The sequence below is a fragment of the Schistocerca piceifrons genome, chromosome 6 (assembly GCF_021461385.2).
Source record: "Schistocerca piceifrons isolate TAMUIC-IGC-003096 chromosome 6, iqSchPice1.1, whole genome shotgun sequence".
Taxonomy (NCBI): Eukaryota; Metazoa; Arthropoda; class Insecta; order Orthoptera; family Acrididae; genus Schistocerca; species Schistocerca piceifrons.
Genome location: NC_060143.1, coordinates 307,126,345 through 307,152,727, shown reverse-complemented (window position 1 = coordinate 307,152,727; position 26,383 = coordinate 307,126,345). Strand labels below are relative to the sequence as shown.

General features: G+C 38.4%; 1 protein-coding gene across 1 annotated transcript in view; it reads right to left on the bottom strand.

Moving 5' to 3' along the window:
• The window catches only part of LOC124802434 (leucine-rich PPR motif-containing protein, mitochondrial), a 207,000-nt gene that overhangs the window by 102,246 nt on the left and 78,371 nt on the right, over window positions 1-26,383 (bottom strand). Inside the window, exon 9 of the mRNA XM_047263212.1 lies at window positions 21,817-22,088. Within this exon, the coding sequence (XP_047119168.1) occupies window positions 21,817-22,088 (272 nt within the window). The remainder of the gene's footprint in view (window positions 1-21,816; window positions 22,089-26,383) is intronic.

The window sequence follows — 26,383 nt, the reverse complement described above, 5'->3', positions numbered from 1 at the left end:
ATTCAAACACAGTCTGCCGGTAAAGTCATGACAACCGTTTTTTGGGATACGAAAGGGGTATTGTTAGTTGACTTTATGCCAACTGGGACCACAATTAACACTGACAGGTACTGTGACACTCTGAAAAAACTGAAACGAGCAATTCAGAACTGGAGAAGAGGAATGTTGAGCAAGGGCGTACACATTCTCCATGACAACGCTAGCCCACACATCGCTCAGTAAACCGTTGCTCTCCTACAACAGTTTTAGTGGAACACAATCACCCACCCATCCTATAGTCCTGACTTGGTGCCCAGTGACTATTACCTGTTCCCTAAGTTAAAAGAACATTTGGCTGGGAGCGATTCGGCTCCGATGACAAGGTGAAAGAAGAGGTTCATAACCTGCTGAACAGCATGGCGGCGAGCTCGTATGACATGGGCATACAAAAACTGCCACAGCGTCCACAAAAATGCATTGACAGAAGTGGTGATTATGTCAAAAAATAGCTAAATGTTCAAGCTGTAAACTGATGTAAACCATTGTAGAAATAAACAGGTCTATGTACTTATAAAAAATAGGAGACCTTACTTTTGGGATTACCCTCATATTTGCCCGTACACATCTCTGCAGCCATTGTTCACCTGTTATCTACAGCCCACAGTGCACCACAGTTCTCTCAGTGCTGGTTTTGTTGTTATGTATAGTGTAGGGAGCTTTAACTGCGGTGGCATGCGAACAGTTTACAAACGTAGCCTTTTCAGAAATGCTTCCACCCTAGACCCAAAATCCATGCCCCAAAACCCATGCCCTTTCAGATGTCAGATAACTCACTCTGTTTCCACATTATGTGAATGATTGCACTTCTTCTGTGTCCCTGACACACTTTATATACTCTCCACTGCAAGTACTGCCACTTCTTGTCTGTGAGCGTTTACTTCACTTTGACATCAAACATATGTGGTGGTCACATTAATGTGACTGGGCCATAAATAACTCACAGATCCTGAATTTTTCCCAATGTAATGAGTGTTCCATGAGATCTTGAGATCGAAAGCAGGTGATGTTGGTATCTTGCCACAATATTTCTGAAGACAACTAGGTAGCCATGTTGAAGTGAGTTTTACACCAGGGATTACTGGCAAATGTTGCTATGTTTATACCGAACATTGGTGCAGTGGGGCATGCACATAGGTTAGTGCTACAGGACCACCCTCTGTCGAGTCAGCCCATGATCAATAATACTTCCTGCCAAATGTATTTCCATAGATTCCCAGATAATTGAATCCCAGAAGGTTCTCATTATGGCCAAGATTTTCATGACATAATAATTCATAGATAGACTGTCCCAAGGAAACAAAATTCTCAGCTATTGCCAACATACTGGGTTGTGAAGGTGAGTGTGGCAATCGATTTCCACATGCTATTCACGTATTGAGAGTGTGGTCTGACAAATACAGGCTTTGCCTCGCTGGCATGGCATTCTGTAGACTCATCCTTATGGAAACCCAAATCCTTCTTCTCCTCTTTATCTTGCAGCAAATGGTCATGTTTATTCCTCATTAAGGCTGTGCTAACTTGAAGTGGAGGATATCCATTGTCTTAATACAGATTATAGATGTTACAGTTTCTATGCAAGGCTGTCTCTATCAGACACAACATGTGCCCTGTGCAACAACTTTAGAAAGACATCCATAGTTTTTGAAGGGTGGTGGTGGCTAGATCCCTATAAATACAGGAACACTGGAGTCTACAGATATCATGCCAGTGTGGCAAAACCTAACACACACAATACGTGAACAGTGCATGGAACTTTATCATCACATTTCCCTTTCACAGCCCAGAGAGTTAAGCACTCCTGAATAGTGTGTTTCTATGGGACATTCTATGAATTATTCTGGCAGGAAAATTTTGCTCAGATGACCCTACTGGATTCATTACCAAGGAATCTGTGGAAATACGCTTTGCAGAATATCTTAGCAGCTTTGATGAAGCATGGGAATTAGTGATTTGTGTAATATATTCATCAGAAAAGCAAACTTTTACACCCAATGGCACATCAAGAAAAAGTTTTGTAATTTTGACCACTGAATCTTAACTCCACTGGTCAGCATTTGGCAGAGCATGTGCATTGAATGTCATCATTACCCATGCCACTGAGCACCTCAGATGGAACAATATTTGATAGATAGTACTAACTCGACAAAGGTCAGTCATACAGCGTTAATCTATGCACTTGTGCCACCATGCCAATTTTTGGTATACATATACCAATGTGCACCAGCAATCTCCAGTGTATGACACACTTGGGTGTAGCTGCGTGGTGGCAAGATGTCAATCCCAAGCAGCTACAAACTCAAAACATCATGGAATAAAATATAATACAGCACAAATACAATGTGCAGATGATGTGGGCAGATGTCAGCAACACTATGATGGTACATATATTGATCTGTAAATTGTCAAGAGATAATCATATTAACTGTATGTTACCCATTATTGTGCTCTGTAATAACTGTGTGTATGTTGGGGCAAGTGGGAGGTATGTGGTGTGAAAAGGGTTTCTAAAATACTGAGAAACCAAGTCACAAAAAAATTTTCATTAGTCTGAGGACATGCAGTGCAACATGTAATCAAACATGCAGGTAAGTATTCCAAGCCTTGACGGGCGCATGACGGTAATGTCGGTCATGATTCATCATTGTCTCATTCTCCCTGTTGCAGGAATCCAAGAAATGTTGTGAGCGTTAAGTGACGAATTCAGTGGTTTATGATATGAGGATATAGACAGCGTGAGATATGAAAGTTTGGTTTGGTCCAGGGGATGTGTAACGGTAGCCAAAGTGGTTAAGGCAATCGCTTGCGATAATCCAGAGTTTAAGTCCCATTTCAAGTCTATATGAAGTGTGGTCGCAAATGATGGCAAGATAGTTGGTGACGTTAATTTACTCTTGATATGCTGGCGAAAATATATGTTTAAATCTGGAGGTACACATAAAACATAATCAAAAATTGTGCAACACGCATTCTCAGAGAATTATTTTGACCAGTTAGTTCATGAGCCCACACAAATAATAAACAGTTGTGAAAAGAAAAATTTGACTTTTTAACAACAAATAATCCTGAGCCAATAACGAGCACCAAAATGGATACAGGGATTGGTGAACACAGGTTTGTCATAGCGAGACTGAATATTGTAACCCCAAAATCCTCGAAAAACAAATGAAAATTGTACTTATTCAAAAATGCAGATAAAAATTCATTTTACGCCTTCCTGAGAGACAATCTTTACTCCTTCCAAATTAATAATGTAAGTGTCGACCAGATGTGGCCTAAATTCAAAGAAATAGTATTGACAGCAACTTAGAGATTTATACCGAATAAATCAACAAATGACGGAGCTGATCCCCCATCACACACAAAAAGGGTCAGAGCACTGTTGCAGAAACAATGAAAAAAGCATGCCAAATTTAAACAAACTCAACATCTCTAGAATTGGTGATCTTTTACAGAAGCTTGAAATTCAGTGCGCACTTCAATGCGAGATTCCTGTACTAGTTTCCACAGTGAAACTTTGTGTTGAAACCTGCCAGAAAATCCAAGGAGATTGTGGTCGTAGGTAAAATATGCTAGCAGAAAGACACAATCAATGCCTTCTCTGCAAAATAGCAATGGAAACGCTAATGATGACAGTGCTGCCAAAGCAGAGTTCCTAAACAAGGTCTTCTGAAATTCCTTCACCAAATAAGACGAAGTAAACATTCCAGAATTCGAATGAAGACAGCTGCCAGTATGAGGAACATTGAAGTAGACATCACTTGAGTAGAAAAGCAAGTTTTATACTTAAAAAAGCAAGTCTTCTTGTCCAGACTGTATACCAATTAAGTTCCTTACAGAGTATGCTGATGCAATAGCTCCATATGCAACACACATCTTCAACTGCTTGCTTGACGAAAGATACGTAGCCAAAGATTGGAAAGTTGCACAAGTCATACCAATATTCAAGAAAGGCAATAGGAATCATCTACTAAATTACATGCCCACACCCTTAATGCTGATATGCAGCAGGACTTTGGAACATACAATGTATTCGAACATTATCAATTACCGCAAAGAGAACGGTCTATTGACACACAGTTGACACGGATTTAGGAAACATCGTACTTGTGAAACAGATCTAGTAGTATTTCCACACACAAAGCGTTAAGTACTATTGACAAGGGATTTCAAATTGATTCCACACTTCTGGATTTCAAGAAGGCTTTTGATGCTGTATTACTACAAGCTACTTGCAGTGAAATTGTGTGCTTATGGAATATTGTCTCAGTTATGTGACTGGAGTCCTGTCAGAGAGGCCACAGTTCGTAGTAACTGACAGAAAGTCACTGAGTAAAACAGAAGTGATTTCTGGCGTTCCCCAAGGTAGTTTTATAGACCCTCTGCTGTTCCTTACCTACATAAATGATTTAGGAGACTATCTGAGCAGCTGTCATAGGTTGTTTGCAGATGATGCTGTCACATATAGTAAAGTCATCAGAAGACTAAAACAATTTGCAAAACAATTTAGAAATCATATCGGTTTGGTGCGATAATTAGTTATTGACCCTAAATAATGAAAAAAGTGAGGGCATCCACATGAGTGCTAAACAGAATCTGTTAAATTTTGGTTACAGGATAAATCAGTCAAATCTAAAGGTCATAAATTCGACTAAATATCTAGGAATTACAATTATGAACATCTTACATAGGAAACAACACATACAAAATTTTGTGGGGAAGGCACACCAGAGACTGCGTTTCTTGGCAGAACACTAAGAAAATGTAACAGAGCTACAAAGAGACTGTCTACACTGCACTTGTCCGTCCTCTTTTGGAGTACTGCTGTGCAGTCTGGGATCCTCACCAGATAGGATTAATAGAATACATCACGAAAATTCGAAGAAAAACAACATGTTTGTATTATTATGAAATAGGGGGGAGAGTGTCACTGACATGATACGGGATTTGGGGTGGACGTAATTAAAACAAAGGCGTTTTTCATTGCAGCGGAATCTTCTCATGAAATTTCAATCACCAATTTTCTTCCCTCTGAATGCAAAAATATTTTGTTGACGCTGACCTACATAGGGAGAAATGATAATCATAATAAAACAAGGGAAATCAGAACTCACACAGAAAGATATATGTGCTCATTTTTTCCATGCACTTTTCCGAGATTAGAATAAGAGAGAACTATTGCAAAGGAGGTTTGATGACCCCTCTGCCAGATTCTTAAGTGTGATTTTCAGATTATCGATGTAGATGTAGGTAGTTGAGGCAACTGGAAAAAGTATACAACAAGGTAACAGCTTCTACCAGAGTGTAAGGATTATTCTGCAAAACAGAGGCATCCAAAAAGAATGAAAAAATGCTCTATATTTAACTTATCAAGAAGTCATTCCAGTACATGCAACTAGTATATGAACTACAACATAAACAGACGGGAGTAGAATGCAGGCAGCAGTGGTGAAATTTTTGAAGTATCAAAGGGAAGACAAGAAAGAACATAATCAGAACTTGAGGAGGTAGAGAGAGAGAGAGAGGAAGAAGAAGAAGAAGAAGAGAGGGAATGGAATCCCAGAACTTCGGAACAAGATAAAAACAACAAAACTGAAGCGGTATGGACATACGACGAGAATGGGAGAAGTAAATGAAAAAGTGTTTCTTGAAAGTTTAACTAGAAAGAGATCATGAGGAAAGCCAAGAAAGAAATGGACAGGGATAGTGAGGGAATCCACACAGAAGAGAAGAGAACAACCAGAAGAGGTACTTAAAAGAGGACAAGAGTCGTGGAAAGAGACAGCTCAACCCAGGAAGCTGGAAATGGTCAATAATGCTGAAGAAGAAGACGCAGAAGAAGATTATAATGATATAGCTTTTTCTACACTTTTATTGGTTTGTTTACATTGTATCTGAAAATGACCAAGGGCCAAAGCAAGCTAGTAACATAAAATGAATGTACAAATGTCAACTTTCCCCAATAATTTAAATACTCTCTTCAACTCTGGGGGAAGTCTGCTCATTTATTTACAACAGTCAAGTATTGGGTGGCAGTGTCTAAGCAAAGCCTTACGAACTGGCAAGACAAACATTGCAGTGCTTGACCAAATTAGGTGCCCGTGTCAGAAGTTATAAAGCAAATCCACTTTCACCTTAAAAAAAATTTATCACTCTTACTGTGATACCATGCCTACCCATCAAAAGATTAACTGTCCAATTTTCTTCTCTCATAGAAATTATTTAAAATCTGTATTTCTAGTGATAGATTTCTAGTGATCAGCTCTGCTTGATAGCCAGTAAGTAGACATTACTCTTTAGTCTTAGATATTGCTAATATCACATAGCAAGATCAGATCTTTTGAGTCCTGAAAAAATTTTTTTTAATGTTTCATTCCACCTTTAATAAGGGTCACAGCAGATCTGCTCTTCAGATTGTGGCACTGAGTGGTATTCTTCCTACAGAAAAATCAAACTTGGACAAATTAATTTCAACAAGCCGGGAAAAATCACAACAATAATAACTGGACTCTGTGGGTCAAATTTAATAAAATATATATATTATATATAAAAAAAAAACGAAGATGAGGTGACTTACCGAACAAAAGCGCTGGCAGGTCGATAGACACACAAACAAACACAAACATACACACAAAATTCAAGCTTTCGCAACGAACTGTTGCCTCATCAGGAAAGAGGGAAGGAGAGGGGAAGACGAAAGGAAGTGGGTTTTAAGGGAGAGGGTAAGGAGTCATTCCATTCCCGGGAGCGGAAAGACTTACCTTAGGGGGAAAAAAGGACAGGTATACACTCGCACACACGCACATATCCATCCACACATACAGACACAAGCAGACATATTTAAATATGTCTTTAAATATGTCTGCTTGTGTCTGTATGCTTGAATTTTGTGTGTATGTTTGTGTTTGTTTGTGTGTCTATCGACCTGCCAGTGCTTTTGTTCGGTAAGTCACCTCATCTTTGTTTTTTTTTATATATAATTTTTCCCACGTGGAATGTTTCCTTCCATTATATATATATATATATATATATATATATATATATATATATATATATATATATAAAAAAAAAAGAAAGATGATGAAACTTACCAAACAAAAGCGCTGGCAGGTCGATAGACACACAAGCAAACACAAACATACACACAAAATTCTAGCTTTCGCAACCAATGGTTGCCTATATATATATATATATATAAAAAAAAACCACAGTCGGAGTCACAGAATATGTCTTTGAACTGAGAGCTTATTCCAAATGTTAAAAATGGCTGCCTCAATTTGTCTGTAATGAGTAACATCAATACCGTGAGCAACAATAGAGCACATTAACAGTACCAAGAGATGCTGTTAATGATGGTGTCCATAAGATCTACATAAAGTTAATGCTGTTCTTGGAAAGCCACTCCCACCATCACAAAGACAGAATAGGATGGGAATGAGAACTGCAAATATCACTGTGATTCCTGAGTGCACCCAAAAAATGATATTCAAGTCAGCAGAGGGAACTGTCTACTATGTAGATACGCAGTGTCATCTTGCAGGACAAAATCACTGCCTGCACTAGTATTAAAATGTACATATGTACCAAAATTTCATTTCTGTACACATGTCTCAAACACATTCCTGTATGGAAAGACATGGAAATAGTTGTATCCACTTAAAGGCACACAATACTATATAAACACGAACACTGCCTCTTCTTATGGAATTCTTTCCATTGGTTTTGACAACTGACAACAGATTCCAGCTTCTTAATTGGTCAACATAGCGGTTGATTCTGTTCCAGCTACAATGGCACTCCTTGAAGAGATTGGTACTCCACCGAGTTACAGTCTAGTGCAATCATTTTTTCATCTGACAATTTGAGAGCAGCACAAATAAGCTGGTCATTTCACATACTTTGAGATGACCAAAGCCATTGGATACCTCCTAATATCGTGTTGGACCTCCTTTTACCCGGCTTAGTGCAGCAATTCAACATGACATGAATTCACCAAGTCCAGGAATAAGAGCCATGCGGCTTCAATAGCCACCCAAAATTTCTAAAGTGTTGCTGGTGCAGGATGTTGTGCAGGAACTGATCTCTCAATTATGTCCCATGAATGTTCAATGGGGTTATGTCAGGTCATCTGAGTGGTCAAATCATTTGCTCAGAATGTTCTTCTACCCAATTGCAAACAATTGTGGCTTTTGTCATGACATCATTGTTTGGAATCACGAAGTCCATGAACAGCTGCAAATGGTCTTCGAGTAGCCAAACATAACCATTTCCTATCAATGATCGGTTCAGTTGGACCAGAGGACCCAGTACGTTCTATGTAAACACAGCCCACATCATTATGGAGTCATCACAAGCTTGCAGAGTGCTTTTATGACAACTAGGGGACATAGCGTTGTGGGGTCTGCACCACACTCGAACCCTACCTCAACTCTTGTCAACTGAAATCAGGAATCATCTGATCTGGCCACAGTTTTCCAGTCACCTATGGTCCAACCAATATGATCAAAAGCCCAGGAGAGCCATTGCAGGTGACATCATGCTGTTAGCAAAGGCACTCGCATCAGTCACATGCTGCCGTAGCCCACTAACATCAAGATTTGCTGCATTGTCCTAATGGGTATGTTCATTGTACGTCCCACATTGATTTCTGTGGTTATTTCAGGCATTGTTGCTTCTCTGTTAGTACTGATAACTGTATGCAGACATCACTGCTCTCTATTGTTATGTGAAGGCCCTCGGCCCCTGTGTTGTCCGTAGTGACAGGCAATGACTAAAATTTGGTAGCATTGTCACACTCTTGACACTATGGCTCTCAGAAGACCGAATTCCCCAACGCTTTACAAAAGTGTGTGTCCCCTGTGCCTAGCTCCAACTACCATTCCAGTTCAAGTTTATTAAATTTCCATTGTGTGGCTATAATCATGCTGCAAACCTTTTTACATGAATCACCAGAGTACATATAACAGCTCCACCAATAATTTGCCATTTTATGTTTTGTGTGTGCGATTCTACCACCATTTGTATATGTGCATATCACTATCCCATGACCTCAGTGTAGATACGAGGGCTGTCCCAGAAGTACCCAGCCTGATGCATAGATAGTGATTGTTATTTCACAAAGGACTACGGTAGAGAGTATCAACCTTATAAAACTTAAGTTTGAAACTGGACAATGCTTGGCTGTTTTGCACTAGTTTGGCAGTCATCAATAGTGAACACAATCAGAAAATTTGAAAATATGAATAAAAATGGTCATTGTTATGTCATACAATACCTTCAGTTTCAAGGTCTTAGTTCAACTAACATTACAGCTGAGGGATGTTTACAACATTGAGTGGCAGTGTTTAAGCAAGACTGTACAATCTGGAAAGACAAACATTTGTGTGGTCAATCAAATGAGGTGATGGTTTCAGAAACTGTGAAGAAAATACACAGAATAGAACAGGATGACTGTCAACTGAAAGTGTGTAAGCTACCACATATCATAGGTATTTCAAAAAGTGCTGTATATTGGATACTGAGTGAAAATTTGGACATTTGAAAGCTGTACAGGACATGTGCTAGTGACCTCCAACAACTTCTAAAGCCAACATCCCACCTACTCCTCTCCCTTCCAATTTCCACACACATTATTTGAAATTTATTATTAAGCTTTGTTTCACGAGTGCTGAATTACTTTAAAACAAAAACCTGCTGTGTTAAAAAGACTGAACAAGGGAGAAAGTTCTACTAAACTATCACTCGAATATGGTGCCATAAAAGCAACGAATAGTGACTGGAGGGGACGTGAGACGGAATGGGGGAAAATGCATTAAAACTATGTTCCGCTTCAAATGAAATAACTCTTGAAATGTGGTAAAAAAGACTAAATCTTCATACGAAAAATCTGATGAGGCATTATTCTTGTGGTTCACTCAAGAAAGGCATAAAGGAATCCCCATTTCTGGTCCTTTGGTAAAGGAAAAGGTGCTTCAATTGAACAAGCAATTTTCAGCTAGGTGGCATTTTTTGGATTGTTGGACGAAAATACACAGAATTAGACAGCTCACGATTGCTGGGGAAAAACTGTCAGCTGATAATGAAGGTGCTGCCGATTACTAAAAGAATTTAATGACCTTGTTTCTTCTCAAAACTGCTCACCACAACAAGTTTACAATGCAGAAGAAGCCGGACAAATTTTAAAGATTTGCCTACCTAAAGTCTTCCTTTGCAAGAAGAGAAATCTGCCCCCAGGTTCAAAATGTACAAAGAACATTTAACTGTATTTACTTGCAAAACGCCTTGGCAACAAACCAATTTCTGCTGGTGTAATAGGCAAATTGGTGAAACCGTGAACATTCAAAAACATTAACGTGTATATTATAATACTCAAAAAAATGCTTGGACAGAGCAAGACTTGCTCAAGGAGTGGCTCAAGCACCAATTTGTCCCTAAAGTGATCTCATTGAATAGATAAAATCAACTGCCTAATCGTGCTCTGCTGTTTATAGACAATGATCTGCCCCCCCCAGAGAAACTAAATTTGTTTGTGAAGACCCAAACTGAGTTTTTCTGCCACGAATGTAACTTCAATTCTTCAGCTTATGGACTGGTGCCATAAATAAAAAATACAGAAAAATGCTGCTTCCCTCCTTACTTGAAGAGGATGAAAATGAAATCACACTCCTGCAAAAACTTAACAAAAATTACAATAAATTATGTGATTTAATGGTTGGTTGCAGCATGAGATAACACCACTAAACGTGCATTACAAAAATTATGGAAAAATCTCTGGCCTACATTGGAATTTGTTGACCCAATTTTTACACCAATAAAAGACTGTGACCTCCTTCCATTAGTCAAAAAAATCCCTGTCTGTGAAGACTAGGGATGATGATAAAATATCGATACATCAATACTTTTTCCAAAAAAATATTGATATTTATCAGCGACAATTTTAACCGCAATACGTCACTATTGAAATGACTATATCGAGAGCCAATTTTTTATTTTACATTACTTTTTTCGCAATTTCCAGCAAGTATTTGAAATTTTTCTTTTGAAATTGTAGCAGAACATAATTTTACTTTCACTCTGTGAAGGAGTCTTACTACTTTTTGAGCTTTCATCATGTCCAGTCTCTCTCTTTCAGTGTGTGAGGCAAGAACAGTTGGCACAAAGAAGTGGTTCGATTGCACTGGAGGTGGCAGAGCAAATGCAATAACAAGATTTTCAATGTAAACAAAAGCACACTAGCTGCATCAAAAAACAATTTTTATCACAACTAGTGTGCTATTTCTTCACATCGGCATTCTTCAAACACAGCTGCTGAAAATAATGAACAAAAATCTAATGAACAAGCTTGGTCTTTGCAGTGGGTGGAGGTGTGTGAGGGAAAATGCTGATGTAATCTGCGCTTGGCACTACCAACAGAAACTGCAATGTTTATCTTCACCACTAAAACTTAACCACACTGAAACTGCTAGGTCACTGGTGTTTGCAGAAATGAAAAAAACAGGGAAGTCAACAGGAAGGGTTCTGGAAAAATCCAATATGTGACAAAACCGAACGATGCACCCATTTTACAGCTTTTATTGTGCCACTTACATACAGTTACCATTGTTAGCAAAGTGGTTATCGCCATGGGTGAAAGTACATCATTTTCCTTTCAATTCTTGCTCTATGGGGTATAAGCAGGCTGCTAGCTTGTTGATGAACAGAATATCTAATAATAAATCAGTACTTAAATATGGAAGAATCCTGGAAATACTCGAAGGTATCAGATAGATTATATAATGGTAAGACAGAGATTTAGGAACCAGGTTTTAAATTGTAAGACAGTTCCAGGGGCAGATGTGGACTCTGACCACAATCTATTGGTTATGAACTGTAGATTAAAACTGAAGAAACTGCAAAAAGGTGGGAATTTAAGGAGATGGGACCTGGATAAACTGACCAAACCAGAGGTTGTACAGAATTTCAGAGAGAGCATATGGGAACAACTGACAGGAATGGGGGAAAGAAATACAATAGAAGAAGAATGGGTAGCTCTGAGGGATGAAGTAGTGAAGGCAGCAGAGGATCAAGCAGGTAAAATGACGAGGGCTAATAGAAATCCTTGGGTGACAGAAGAAATATTGAATTTAATTGATGAAAGGAGAAAATATAAAAATGCAGTAAATGAAGCAGGCAAAAAGGAATACAAACGTCTCAAAAATGAGATCGACAGGAAGTGCAAAATGGCTAAGCAGGGATGCCTAGAGGACAAATTTAAGGATGTAGAGGCTTATCTCACTAGGGGTAAGATAGATACTGCCTAAAGGAAAATTAAAGAGACCTTTGGAGAAAAGAGAGCCACTTGTATGAATATCAAGAGCTCTGATGGAAACACAGTTCTAAGCAAAGAAGAGAAAGCAGAAAGGTGGAAGGAGTATATAGAGGGTCTATACAAGGGCGATGTACTTGAGGACAATATTATGGAAACGGAAGAGGATGTAGATGAAGATGAAATGGGAGATACGATACTGCGTGAAGAGTTTAACAAAGCACTGAAAGACCTGAGTAGAAACAAGGCCCCAGGAGTAGACAACATTCCATTAGAACTACTGACGGCCTTGGGAGAGCCAGTCCTGACAAAAACTCTACCATCTGGTGAGCAAGATGTATGAGACAGGCGAAATACCCTCAGACTTCAAGAAGAATATAATAACTCCAATCCCAAAGAAAGCAGGTGCTGACAGATGTTAAAATTACTGAACTATCAGTTTAACAAGTTACAGCTGCAAATTACTAATGCGAATTCTTTGCGGACAACTGGAAAAACTGGTAGAAGTCGACCTCAGGGAAGATCAGTTTGGATTCTGTAGAAATGTTGGAACACGTGAGGCAATACTGACCTTACGACTTATCTTAGAAGAAAGATGAAGGAAAGGCAAACCTACATTTCTAGCATTTATACACGTAGAGAAAGCTTTTGACAATATGGACTGGAATACTCTATTTCAAATTCTAAAGGTGGCAGGGGTAAAATACAGGGAGCGAAAGGCTATTTACAATTTGTACAGAAACCAGATGGCAGTTATAAGAGTCGAGGGGCATGAAAGGGAAGCAGTGGTGGGGAAGGGAGTGAGACAGGGTTGCAGCCTATCCCCGATGTTATTCAATCTGTATATTGAGCAAGCAGTAAAGGAATCAAAAGAAAAATTTGGAGTAAGTCTTAAAATACATGGAGAAGAAATAAAAACTTTGAGGTCCGCTGATGACATTGCACTTCTGTCAGAGACAGCAAAGGACTTGGAAGAGCAGTTGAACGGAGTGGACAGTGTCTTAAAAAGGAGGATATAAGATGAACATCAACAAAAGCAAAACAAGGATAATGGATTGTAGGCGAATTAAGTCGGGTGATGCTGAGGGAATTAGATTAGGAAATGAGACACTTAAAGTAGTAAAGGTGTTTTGCTATTTGGGGAGCAAAATAACGAAATAGAGAGGATATAAAATGTAGACTGGCAATGGCAAGGAAAGCATTTCTGAAGAAGAGAAATTTGTTAACATCGAGTATAGATTTAAGTATCAGGAAGCCGTTTCTGAAAGTATTTGTACGGAGAGCAGCCATGTATGGAAGTGAAACATGGACGATAAATAGTTTGGACAAGAAGAGAATAGAAGCTTTCGAAATGTGGTGCTACAGAAGAATGCTGAAGATTAGATGGGTAGATCACATAATTAATGAGGAGGTATTGAATAGAATTGGGGAGAAGAGGAGTTTATGGCACAACTTGACAAGAAGAAGGGACCGGTTGGTAAGACACGTTCTGAGGCATCAGTGGATCACAAATTTAGCATTGGAGGGCAGCATGGAGGGTAAAAATTGTAGAGGGAGACCAAGAGATGAATACACTAAGAAGATTCAGAAGGATGTAGGTTGCAGTAAGTACTGGGAGATGAAGCAGCTTGCACAGGATAGAGTAGCATGGAGAGCTGCATCAAACTAGTCTCAGGATTGAAGACCACAACAACAACAACTTTAATATACAGCTTTAAATTTGGCATTATATTTACAATGTGCAGATAATATTTTTATACGTCAGTAGATCGATATTTTTTTCTGTCAATAAATCGACACTTTTTTCGATATATCAAGGTGCAATAACAATATTTTTTTAAATATTGGTATACTGGATTCCCAATATTTTTAAAAATATCAACAGTCCTAGTGAAGATACAGAAGAAAGCTGTGTTGAGAAGTGGACTGCTGTTGATGATAATGGTCACCAGGAGTACGGAGATGAAGACATTGTAGCAATAGTGCAGGGCTCATTAGCTAAGATTGACTCAGGAGAAAGTGAGGAGGTGGTGAACACTCAAACTGAACTCTTACCACACACAGAGATGGCAAATACTCTTGACCTCATCTTACACTACATCGAACAGTACACTTCATCAACACCAAAAGCTGTTATGTTCGTGCAGCAATGGCAGAACATGCATTCTCAAGTTGATTCAGTACTATTCATCAGAAAAAATGACAACTTTACTTCTTAAGCATGTGTAAATTGGTTATTTTCTGTGTGTGGCAGCGATTAAAAATGTTTCTACGGAATTGTATAAATGGAGTTGACTTGTACGTACTGTAAGCAACCGGTTTTCATTTCAATATGGTTTCACAAGCTTTCATCATGCATAGGCTCTATGTATATGTCTACTTAACTTCCCTGTGTAACAATAAATGCACATTTTTCATGAATGTCATTTTAATTTCTCCTGTTCTTAAGTTTAAAAAAATTGATATTTTTTCAGAACTATTTTCAGAATAGATGGATTTTTTGAGTAGCAGGATTTGGAATAGCAGGACTCTACTGTGAGCACAGAAATAATGATGTTATTTTCCAAAATTTTTGAGTTTTCTTTGTTAGGTCGGGTACTTCTGGGATACCCCTCGTACCAACCTTGTACAGCCTTCTGTGTGCACTATATTCAATGATATTTTCCCTCAAATGGCTACAACAAAGGCCCAATGTAGTTGGGATGGGATTATGTTCTTTACACACCATGACAGTATATACAGGTCACTGCCACAGGACACTTCCCTGGTCTGAATACCTTGGATGTCAAATGAACAGTTATAAATAGTTGCCACACTAGAAGAATTTGAACTGTCTTCCCGAGCATGTTTTACCTTTCTCCAATCTGCAAATGATCAACCTTCACAATTATTTCACTAAATAATACCTCAATGCCACTGACTTACTTCTACCAGCGATTTTTTAAATTTTTTTCTCATAACATCAGCTGTGGTCTCTCGCTGAAGAGCCATTGTCTTCTATGGATAGCTGACAAACAGAACGTAGGATCAGTAGCTTGCATGTGACAAGACCTGAGCAGCATTCTTACAATAACAAAATCAATGTAACATTTGAGACAATGCTAAATTATTTTTCTTGTTACTTTTCTCCTTTGTTTAGTTCATCTATGTCTACTTGTTAGCCCCTCAAGCATGTGTGACAGCATATACCATGCGCCACTGACCGCTCGCTCAGTGTGTGCGACGTCATATGCCATCTACGATTATTATATATGTTTTTTCTCTCTGCCAATGCAGTTTCAAAGAGAGCGTTAGAGTGCAGTCTCATACATTCCTTAGCTTCATGTTGAGGGAATTTGCATTGTTATTCGTACAGTTTACAAATGTTAATGTCTTTGTGTGCATGGCAGTTTTTTTGTAGTAGGTTGTGTGCAATAACCCAGCTGACTGAAGATGAAGTTCTGCGACTTTTGATGAAGAGTGATATGAGGAAGAGGAGTTTTTATTGTCTTCTGATGATCTTCAGATGATGAACAGACGGTGCAGGATGCAGTCTCACCTCACTGGAAGGAATGTGACAATATTTCTGCACCAACTGCATTTACGTCTAGTATTGCTGAAGGGCCATTAGCTTACTTTGAATTGCTCTTTGACAACGAAATAACAGACACGATTTTCAAAGAAACAAATAAATATGTGAAAAGTTTTTTTACACAAGGATATCTCCTAAGAAATCGTAATTTGCAAACTGGTTTCCAATTGATGCTGAAGAAGTCAGAGTTCTTTTAGCTTTATTTTTATTGATGGGGATAATGTCTAAACGATCGGATTACAATGTATTTTACCAAAAAGAACTTGCTAGAAATGCCCTTCTTCCCTAATTTTACGGGTGAAGAAATATTTCATTCCTGACAATATTCCTATGTTTTTCTGACAACAGAAAACAAATACATGGCAGTAAAAATGTTTAGAAAACTATTCCTGTGATGAAGCATTTGAAAGCAAGATTTCAGAGAGCTCATGAGTTAGGAAACATCTTAAGTATTGATGAATTCTTGTTATTGTGGAAACAGAGACTCTTGTGGAAGCAGTACATACCTCTGAAGGCAGTATGCTTTGGGAGGAACTGGGTGACAAAAATTAGTATTTTTTAACTTTATTTTGCACACTGGAAGAGATAATGATTTTAACTGTCAAATAACAAAAGATGATCTTCTATCAAGAAGGGTGGTGTTAAATTTTGTTAAAATTTGTTAGACGTAGGTAGATGTGTGTATAAGGACAATTACTACTCAAGTCTTGACCCATTCAAAAGACTTGCGGACAGGAACAGTGTGTAATAGGAACAGTGATAGCTCGTAGGAAAGGAATGCCACATATTGTGAATAGGAACTTACAGAAAGGACAAAACCTTGGCTCACAAAAGGGGCAATTAGTGGCTCTGAAACTGAAAGATAAAAGGGAAGTTACAATGCTAACAACAAAGCATGATGAATCAACAATAGCTGGGCAAAGAGGAGGAACAGGGGGAGAAGTGAAAGTAAACCCAGATACCACACTGTATATCTGACAACAACCAGAACATGAGGCGGGGGAGGGGGGGGGGCAGTGGATGTGAAAGACCCATTATTGGAACCTTACCTTGTGGAAACAAAGCAGAGCAAGGTTTGATAGAAAAAACTTTTTAAGCATTTGTTAGATGTGGGTTTCTAATGCTTACATATTGTACTGTCAGAATGGAAACAAGAAGGACCATTTAGAGTTTAGAGTGAGCTTATAACTAATTACCTCCACAGTGCCACTGAACAGAAGTAAAGAAGGTCCTCTGACACTGTCAGTGATTGCCACCGATTTACTGATAGACACTTCCCAGAAGAAAATCCAGTGGTAAAAAACAGAAGAATGGGCCTAAGGAGTTGTGAGCTACGTGCAATAAAACAGCAAAGAAGGCAGACATCATATAGTTGCAAGACTTGTCCTATAAACACAGCATTGTGTATTGTCCAGTGCTTTGAGTTTATCACTCTCAAAAAATATTGTAAAAAATTAATTTTCACAACATGATTAAAACTCTTCGTGCCTAAAGTGATTTAGCCTATTAAATCACTACAGTTGCCAGTGTCACCCAACTTTTTTCAGAATGTTATTTCTGGTACTTTACTGCACACATAATCTGCAGTATGGGAGGGATATAGCACTCCAGACACGCAGGGCAGATGTCACTTTGCAGGCGATGTCAGGCAGAAGACAGTATCCGGCTTGAGGAGTTAAAGGACCAGCACAAATTCTTGCCTGAAAGTGTGTGTGTGTGTGTGTGTGTGAGAGAGAGAGAGAGAGAGAGAGAGAGAGAGAGAGAGAGAGAGAGAGAGAGAGAGATATGCCATGTATCACATGTAACACAAAGGCGACATGATGTACATGGGACAAACTATAGGAACAGTCAAAGAAATATGTAGAAAGCACTGGTGATGTACCTAGTTAAAGAAAACCATTACTTTAGTAGTCAGTGATTTCTGTCTGGGACACAATCTTACATTAGCCTTATCTACTCCTACTCCCCAAGCGGCAGCAGGAAAACACACACAAAAAAGAATGTTATACCTATGCAAGCTTTTGAAACCAGTGACGTTTTCAGGCAGAAGGGTTGAAGGAGTAGGAAGAGGGGTGAAGGAAAAGGACTGGAGAAGTTTAGGAACAGGGGGTATATTTTGGAAAAGTTACCCAGAACTGTGGGTCAGGGGAGAATTTAAATGGACGGGATAAGAGGGAAAGACTGGTTGTTCAAGGTAGAAAGCAGATGACAGTTTGAATGGGGCAGACGACAACAAAGACTGACAAGAGGGTTACATATGAAGGAATGATAGCCACATGGGTTAACATAACAACAAAAATAATCAATTTTTATGTTAATTTTGATATGCAGTATTACAGCACAAGACATCATGTCAAAAAGATGAAAACATTACATTACAACAATGGAAATTTCAAGACAGAAGTCAGCAGCTTTTGGTCTTGTAGTTAGTGTTCAGACTCTTGATCATAAGACCACAGATTTGATTCATGGCCAGGCTGAGGATTTTCTCTGCTTGGGACTGTGTGTGTGTGTGTGTGTGTGTGTGTGTGTGGTCATTATCACCATTTCATCGCCACTGACACACAATTCACTGAAGTGGTGTCACATAAAAAGAGATGCACTAGGTGGCCAGAAGGAGTCTCCTGGTCAAAAATGCCATTCAAGATGGAGATGATATTAGGCTTATGAACAATAGCAAACCAATATTAATAGTTCCAGTTTCACCAACAGGATTGGCAGTTTTTACATTGCTGCGTAATATCAAGACAGACTCTCAATAACTTAAAAATTGTAAACAGGTATACTGCTATGTGATGCAACAGCCTTAGATTAATCCCCAACTACCAGACATTAGGTCATAATTTTTAATACACACACAAGTCAAATACAAAGTACAATATCAACCTAATTTCACAAAATTACCAGCAGGGACAGGAGCTGCACCACTGTGCAATTGGCACAGCATGTTTCCAGGCAACATTTCAAAATCCCTAGAACCAAAATCTGCATGAAAGGAGTCTATTTCAAATTGATTCATCTCTCTCTTCATAGTCGTACCTCTTTCTTGAAGGAAGTCGGTTTTGAAATCTTGAACAAATGATTTTTCTGCTCTCAACCCCTCGCTTGGTGTCCTACTTTTGAATAAGCAAAAGTAATTTATGTTATTCTGCCTTATTCACTGTGCAATAAACAACTCCAAATTTCGGCTGAAGTCTACTCTTTGTTTCATATCTCATGTAGTGGCATCTCATTTTGGTCATGTTCATGTAATGAAATCTTTTCAATGAAGAAACATACTGTTACAGCCAGGTAAGAATTTTGGGAGAGAAAAAAGGGTATTGGTGCAGTCTTATCCGATAAATATAAGGCACTGAGCACCCTATCGCATATGATTCAAAGACCTTATCTGCTTCTCAGCAACACTATTCTCAAATAGAGCAAGAGGTCTTTGCCATTATTTATGCAGTTTGGAAATTAAAATTATTCCTTTATGGAGAAAATTTTATCTTATCATGATTCATCGTCCATTGCTCACCACCTTTGGCTCCAAACATCACTTAATAGACCAGACTGTTCTTCACTTCCAGTGTTGGGTGCTGTACTAGTCTAATATTCATTATTATATTCGCTTTTGAGCAGTGATATTACTTGCATTTGTGGACACACTGTTCCGATTCACTTTGGGACCTGACCCGTCCTTGGACCAACATAAACGGAAGTGTTTCCACCTCAATTCAGATCTGGAGCCAACCATTCCCACTTTCCCTTAACATCACGCAGTGTCGCAGCTGCCACTATTTCTCAAGAACTTGACATTAAACCACCTTGTTCACTTTGTACAACACGGGTTGCTGGACATACCACTGAGCCCAAATTTCATACCTAATGTGCCTACGTAACATTTCGAGCCAACGCCCTTCCTGTGGCATCTCCTTTGTGCTCCGAATATGTTCTACAACCCTTATTTGTTCTGGCTGCTGTTCTGCTGGCCTTCAGACATTACACTGTTAAACATGTGGCATTAAAATTGAAGGCTACTGCTTGTAAACACTGCCAAGTAGGGATCTCATGCCAGGCACAGTAATGTTATCTAGTTTTCAATGTTGGCTCTTTTCCACAAAACCAGTTCACCTGAACATGAGCATGTTCACACATCTCAAATATTTTTCATGGGCTCCTTTTCAAATGCAAGAACTTAACAAACAGTTCCATTTACAACAATCATAGCTGACTATCTGTTTTGTATAAAGATGGGCCAAAGTGGAGTACAGCTTAGTGACAAAGGCCAACCTTCTTGCTGTATGTACGACAAAGCTCAGCACAAGAGCCACAATTGTCTTGCCTTTCAATTTTAACAAATTTCTTGGAAACTTCAGCAAAAAGTTTCGACAACACATTAACAGATTTTATAATACTGTACTCATCTTTTCAACAATTTTGAAACACTATTGTGAAAGTATATTGTTCCATTTAATAAACTATACTTGCTTCAATATCTTGGTTGCAATTACTTTCATACGGTTCTAATGAATACAAAATGGTCCATTCTGACGTCTCAAGTTGTTCGCCGTGACTGAACACGCTTTTTTGATGCACAGGGTAGTTTATTTCACTGATTAATGATGAGTGATATTGAGGCAATTTTGGTTACACAATGCACTGTCACAAATGAATACTGCCCTCAAATGTAGAAAATCAGAAAATTAATGGTGTCCTTTAGGTATACAGCTGGGTAGTTGATACGTTTGCGCCATGATACTAGTCTCATTGTATTTAATTTAATGATTGCATTTGGGGTAGTGCTTGGTGACAAGTGATTTGTTTGTTTTAGTTGGGTGTGTTGTTGATGTCCCTTGTGCCTGTCCTTGACTGTTCTGATAGTCTGCCCACATAAGACATGTCACATTCTCATGGATTGTGGTACCCACCCAGCTTTCAGAGATCTAAAATGTATTTAATATTACAAAAAAGACTTTGTCTTTGCTGAAGGGAGTGAAATACACTGTGTGCTTTGTTTCTGTTGGAGTATAACAATCTTTTGGGTGAGGAAGCCAGCATAAGGCAGATAGGAAATTTTTTATTTCTCTTTTTCTGCATCAGTCTCAAACACTTCTTCAGACATTGCTGAGTTTGACTCCAATGCACATTTAATTTGAAAATCTGAGTACCCACTCTTTCAGAACACTATTTATAGGTGTTGTAATTCTTTGATGAGGCTCTCCTTGTATAGCATTCAAGCTCTATAGTTGTCAAAATATTATGCACAAAATGGAATCAACAACTCTGTCGTATACCCAAAAATGTACCATTAATCAATCACACCCAGAAAATCTGAATAAGCATACAGCATTTCATTCTCTGCATTCACTGTTTGTTCACCATTTTAAGACTTCCTTACACTGCTTGACAGTGTGTTTAGATGGAAACATATATTTTCACCTTGCAGCAATGGGCAGTGGTGCTACTGTGTTGCCATATATAGCCACGTATTACACATTTTGTTGTGCCAGTCACAGATTTGTTAGTTAGAAAATGTTTGAATCTCTATCACAGATCATTCTAAAGAACACAAAATGACATCCTGAAGTTTTTTAACCATACAAAACTTTTGTAAAACCATCAAGACGTTCAAATTTCTCGATCAAATGTTGTCTAGAACATACTTCTACAACTGCCAATTAAACATTACACACAGCTAACAAGGGAAACCCATTAGCATTTTTGCTCATTTAAAGTATGTTTAATTTCACCTTCACAATATTACACTGTTTTCATATATACGGCATTGTTATGTATATATTCATAAAACTTTGCTTAGTTTCAACGTTGCTGTCACTTCTCATCTTCTGACAACCCCTAAGTTGAAACAAGGTGTTTACAATAAAAGTAATCCATGTTAAAGTAATAAACAAACAACACAAACCTGTAAAACATCCCTGATGATAGCAGACCTGTTAGTGCGATATACCATGACAATATCAAGCACCATCTGCCCCAAAATTTCTGCTTTATCAACGCCACTGGTAGATATATTGTCTTCGTCCAATGTAGGTCTCGCATCTACAGCTCTGTTCATGCCATCATGAATAAAGCGTACCACTCTGATGTATGAATCCAAGTCATTTGTAGTATGGAGTGCCTGCACCAAAGGACGTCGAAGCAATGAAGGTATATAATATGCACGATACTTTGAGGCTGGAAAACAGAAACAACAACATTAACATTTTGACAGATTAAGAAGGCTAAAAATAATGTTAAGTTCACAAATTCTCCCACACTAAGTAATTCAAAGAAATAGTGCTGACGGCAAATGAGACTTTTATACCAAGTAAATTAGTAAGTGATGGAACACATATCTGAAGGCACACAAAACAGGTCACACTGAATTAAAAAACACAAAATGTCCAAGATGTGTGACAGTTTACAGATCCTTGAAACTAATGCACACTTCAATGGAAAAGTTTTAGTAGTAGTAGTAGTAGTAGTAGTAGCAGCAGCAACAGCAGCAGTAGCAGCTTTATTCATCCGTAGATCTTTCTTTAAATGGATATAACACATGTCAAAGTATGTACAAGTTTAGACCAATTTAAAATAAGCTAATTCGTATACTCATATATTTACAGACTTCTAGTTAGAGACAATCATTAGATTTACTCCTGGTATACTTTTTTTTTTTACAAATAACTTATTAAATAATGTAATGCCACATTGTTCACTCATCTCACTATCAGTCGTTGCACACACTATACATACATTGTTTCATAACACTTCATTCACTACACACACACACACACACACACACACACACACACACACACACACATACTCTGGTGATCTCTGAGCTATTTTCTGTACCGTAACTTCCTATTTGCTATCTTGAAAAACTGAGTCAGTATCTCTTTATAATGAGTGAGGTGTTGAGCTCAGAAAGAGAAAGAGGTGTTAGTATTGTGCTATGCCCAGCTCAGAGTAAGTTTTTCTAGAAAAGCAAAAAGGAAGGAAAAAAACATAGAGTGAAGGTGTTATATGGGATGTTGGATGTTTTACAATTATTATTTATTTGTATAAAATTTTTTACCAAACCCCTACTCTGTTTTATTTAAGTACTCCTTCAATATATAAAATGTATTGCATAACAGGTACTTTTTAGCAGCCTTTTTATGTAAGTGTATTTTCACAATTTCTTTAATGTCTTTTGGTAATTTATTGTACAGTTTTATTCCTTGGTAGAAAATGCTATTTTGAATTTTATGTTTATTTTTTTCTTGGTAAATGTAAGTTGAGTCTAGCTCTTGCTCCATGGTCATGGGAGAGCTGTTTGTGCAGTAATTACCAATGTTATTCTTGATGTGAAAAACTGACTGGTAAATGTATTCACACGTAGCAGTTAAATCCCCAGTATTTTGAACAGATCTTTACACAATGAGCTCGACTATATTTTTTTTATTATTCTTATGGCTCTTTTCTGGAGTCTGAAAATTGTGTTCATATTTTGTGCATTTGTTCCCCAAAAAAGAGTGCCATAGCTAAGAACTGAGTGTTTTACTAAATGTTTTACTAAGTGTTTTACTAAATGTTTAGATCTACTTGAAGTATGTGTATTCTCTACTCTTTGTACCCTATCTGCTAGGGATGGTTGAAACCAGTCACGAGCTACCCCTCTTTTTCCTAATGCTTCTAATTTATATAATAGAATCTTGTGATCCACTGTGTCTAAGGCCTTGGAAAGATCCAAAAATATGCCTGTGCCACACTCATCTTTGTCAAGAGCATCAAGTACAACTTTTGTTAATTCTATTATGGCTGACTCTGTATCTGTGCCACTTTGGAAACCAAATTGTGATTCGCTTAAAAGATTTATTTATTCAGGTAATTCATTAATCTGTCTTTCATAATTGCTTCTATTATTTTTGAGAATGGTGACAGCAGGGGAATAGGCTGGTAATTTTCTACGTCTTCTGCATCACCTTTCTCAAGCAAAGGTACAACTCTTGCCTGTTTTAACTGCTCTGGAAATTTATAAATTATAGAGTGCAGCAATCAGCCGCAAATCCAGATTTCGGCTAGAGCCTAGCCATTAACAATGCACTATTTTCTAGTCTCTATGCATGTCAGTCAGTAAGTCACAGTCACAGAGTGCACGCAGCTTCCTAATGGAAAGTAACATGATGCTCTGGAAATGTCCCTGATGTGAAGGATTCATTTATTATATTTGTTGAGGGGCCTTGTGTAATCTCTATGCATTGTTTCAGAACACACATTGGTACTTTGTTCCCTCAAACATAATCATATGTTTGTTTACAGCCTGTGTTCAGCACCAGCAGATCTGCCAAAGTTGTGATATTTAACGTGACTTTTGATCTGTGTAGCATTCTGAAGTAATGCTATTGACTGACCAATGTAACTGCTACCATGTTCATGATGAATTTGACAAATTCCAGGTACACTGAGACCAAGGCTTTCTGTATCTGGCACAACATGAACTTAATTTTCTTAGGTGGCCAGAAAATGGAATGAATACTGTGGCTGCCAAAGGGTCTGCATCTTATTTTTTGTAGCTCCAAAGAAAGGAAGTACTATAGAACGATCTCTTTCTGTTGATTATTCATGTGCTTTCTTTTCTTAGACACTCCTAACTTAATATCTTGTTCAGTACAGCTGTTCCCACAGAACACGTTTTTCAGGTAGCTGATCTTGGGATCCAGGTGATCCTTGTCAGGAGCTGTTTCAGTTTAAAACTCCTCTCTTTTGGATTGCATGATGAAAGCTATGCACACTGAAAAATAGGTCAGTATGTGTTTGTTTGAAGGAATGGCTGAGCCAACTGTCTAATTTTGTTCAAGAATAACATCCTCCTCTCTCCATCTCAATTGAAATTAGTACGCACCCCTAATCATATGATGAATAAATAGGTGAACAGCTTCGATATCATGTCCCAAGACTGTAAAAGTGTTATCAACATAAAAAAAACCAGCCATGTGTAGATAGGATTCATGTTCTGAGGGTTCTGAACAAACTTAATTATTTACAAGATGATGATGATAATAATAATAATAATAATAATAATAATAACAATTTTGTGTGGCTTAATGGTCTGGTGCAAGTTTTCCTTCTGGACACCATTCTGACAAATTATGTGTCTGTAACCTACCCCAGTTATTCAACCACCCCAGTTATCCAACCAGGGAAAGAGGACCTACTGTTTAACATGGAATTCGAACCACGAGTTGTTTCTGCATCTACATCTACATTTATACTCCGCAAGCCACCCAACGGTGTGTGGCAGATGGCACTTTACGTGTCACTGTCATTACCTGCCTTTCCTGTTCCAGTCGCGTATGGTTTCTCGGGAAGAACGACTGGCGGAAAGCCTCCGTGTGCGCTCGAATCTCTCTAATTTTACATTTGTGATCTCTTCAGTAGGTATAAGTAGGGGGCAAGCAATAAATTCGATACCTCATACAGAAACGCACCCTCTCGAAACCTGGACAGCAAGCTACACGCGATGCAGAGCGCCTCTCTTGCAGAGTCTGCCACTTGGGTTTGCTAAACGTCTCCGCAACACTATCACGCTTACCAAATAACCCTGTGACGAAACGCGCCGCTCTTCTTTGGATTTTCTCTATTTCCTCTGTCAACTCGACCTGGTACCGATCCCTCACTGATGAGCAATACTCAAGTATAGGTCGAACGAGTGTTTTGTAAGCCACCTCCTTTGTTGATGGACTACATTTTCTAAGGACTCTCCCAATGAATCTCAACCTGGTACCCGCCTTACCAACAATTAATTTTATATGATCACTCCACTTCAAATCATTCCGTACGCATACTCCCAGATATTTTACAGAAGTAACTGCTACCAGTGTTTGTTCCGCTATCATATAATCATACAATAAAGGATCCTTCTTTCTATGTATTTGCAATACATTACATTTGTCGATGTTAAGGGTCAGTTGCCACACCCTGCACCAAGTGCCTATCCGCAGCAGATCTTCCTGCATTTTGCTGCAATTTTCTAATGCTGCAACTTCTCTGCATACTACAGCATCATCCGCGAAAAGCCACATGAAACTTCCGACACTATCTATTAGGTCATTTATATATATTGTGAAAAGTAATGGTCTCATAACACTCCTCTGTGGCATACCAGAGGTTACTTTAACGTCTGTAGACGTCTCTCCATTGAGAACAACATGCCGTGTTCTGTTTGCTAAAAACTCTTCAATCCAGCCACACAGCTGGTCCGATATTTCGTAGGCTCTTACTTTGTTTATCAGGCGACAGTTTATCTGGGTTTCCAGAAATGACATGATACGCAAGCAAAAAACATGTTATAAAATTCTACAACAGATCGATGTCAGAGATATAGGCCTATAGTTTTGCGCATCTGCTCGACGACTCTTCTTGAAAACTGGAACTACCTGTGCTCTTTTCCAATCATTTGGAACCTTCAGTTCCTCTAGAGACTTGTGGTACACGGCTGTTAGAAG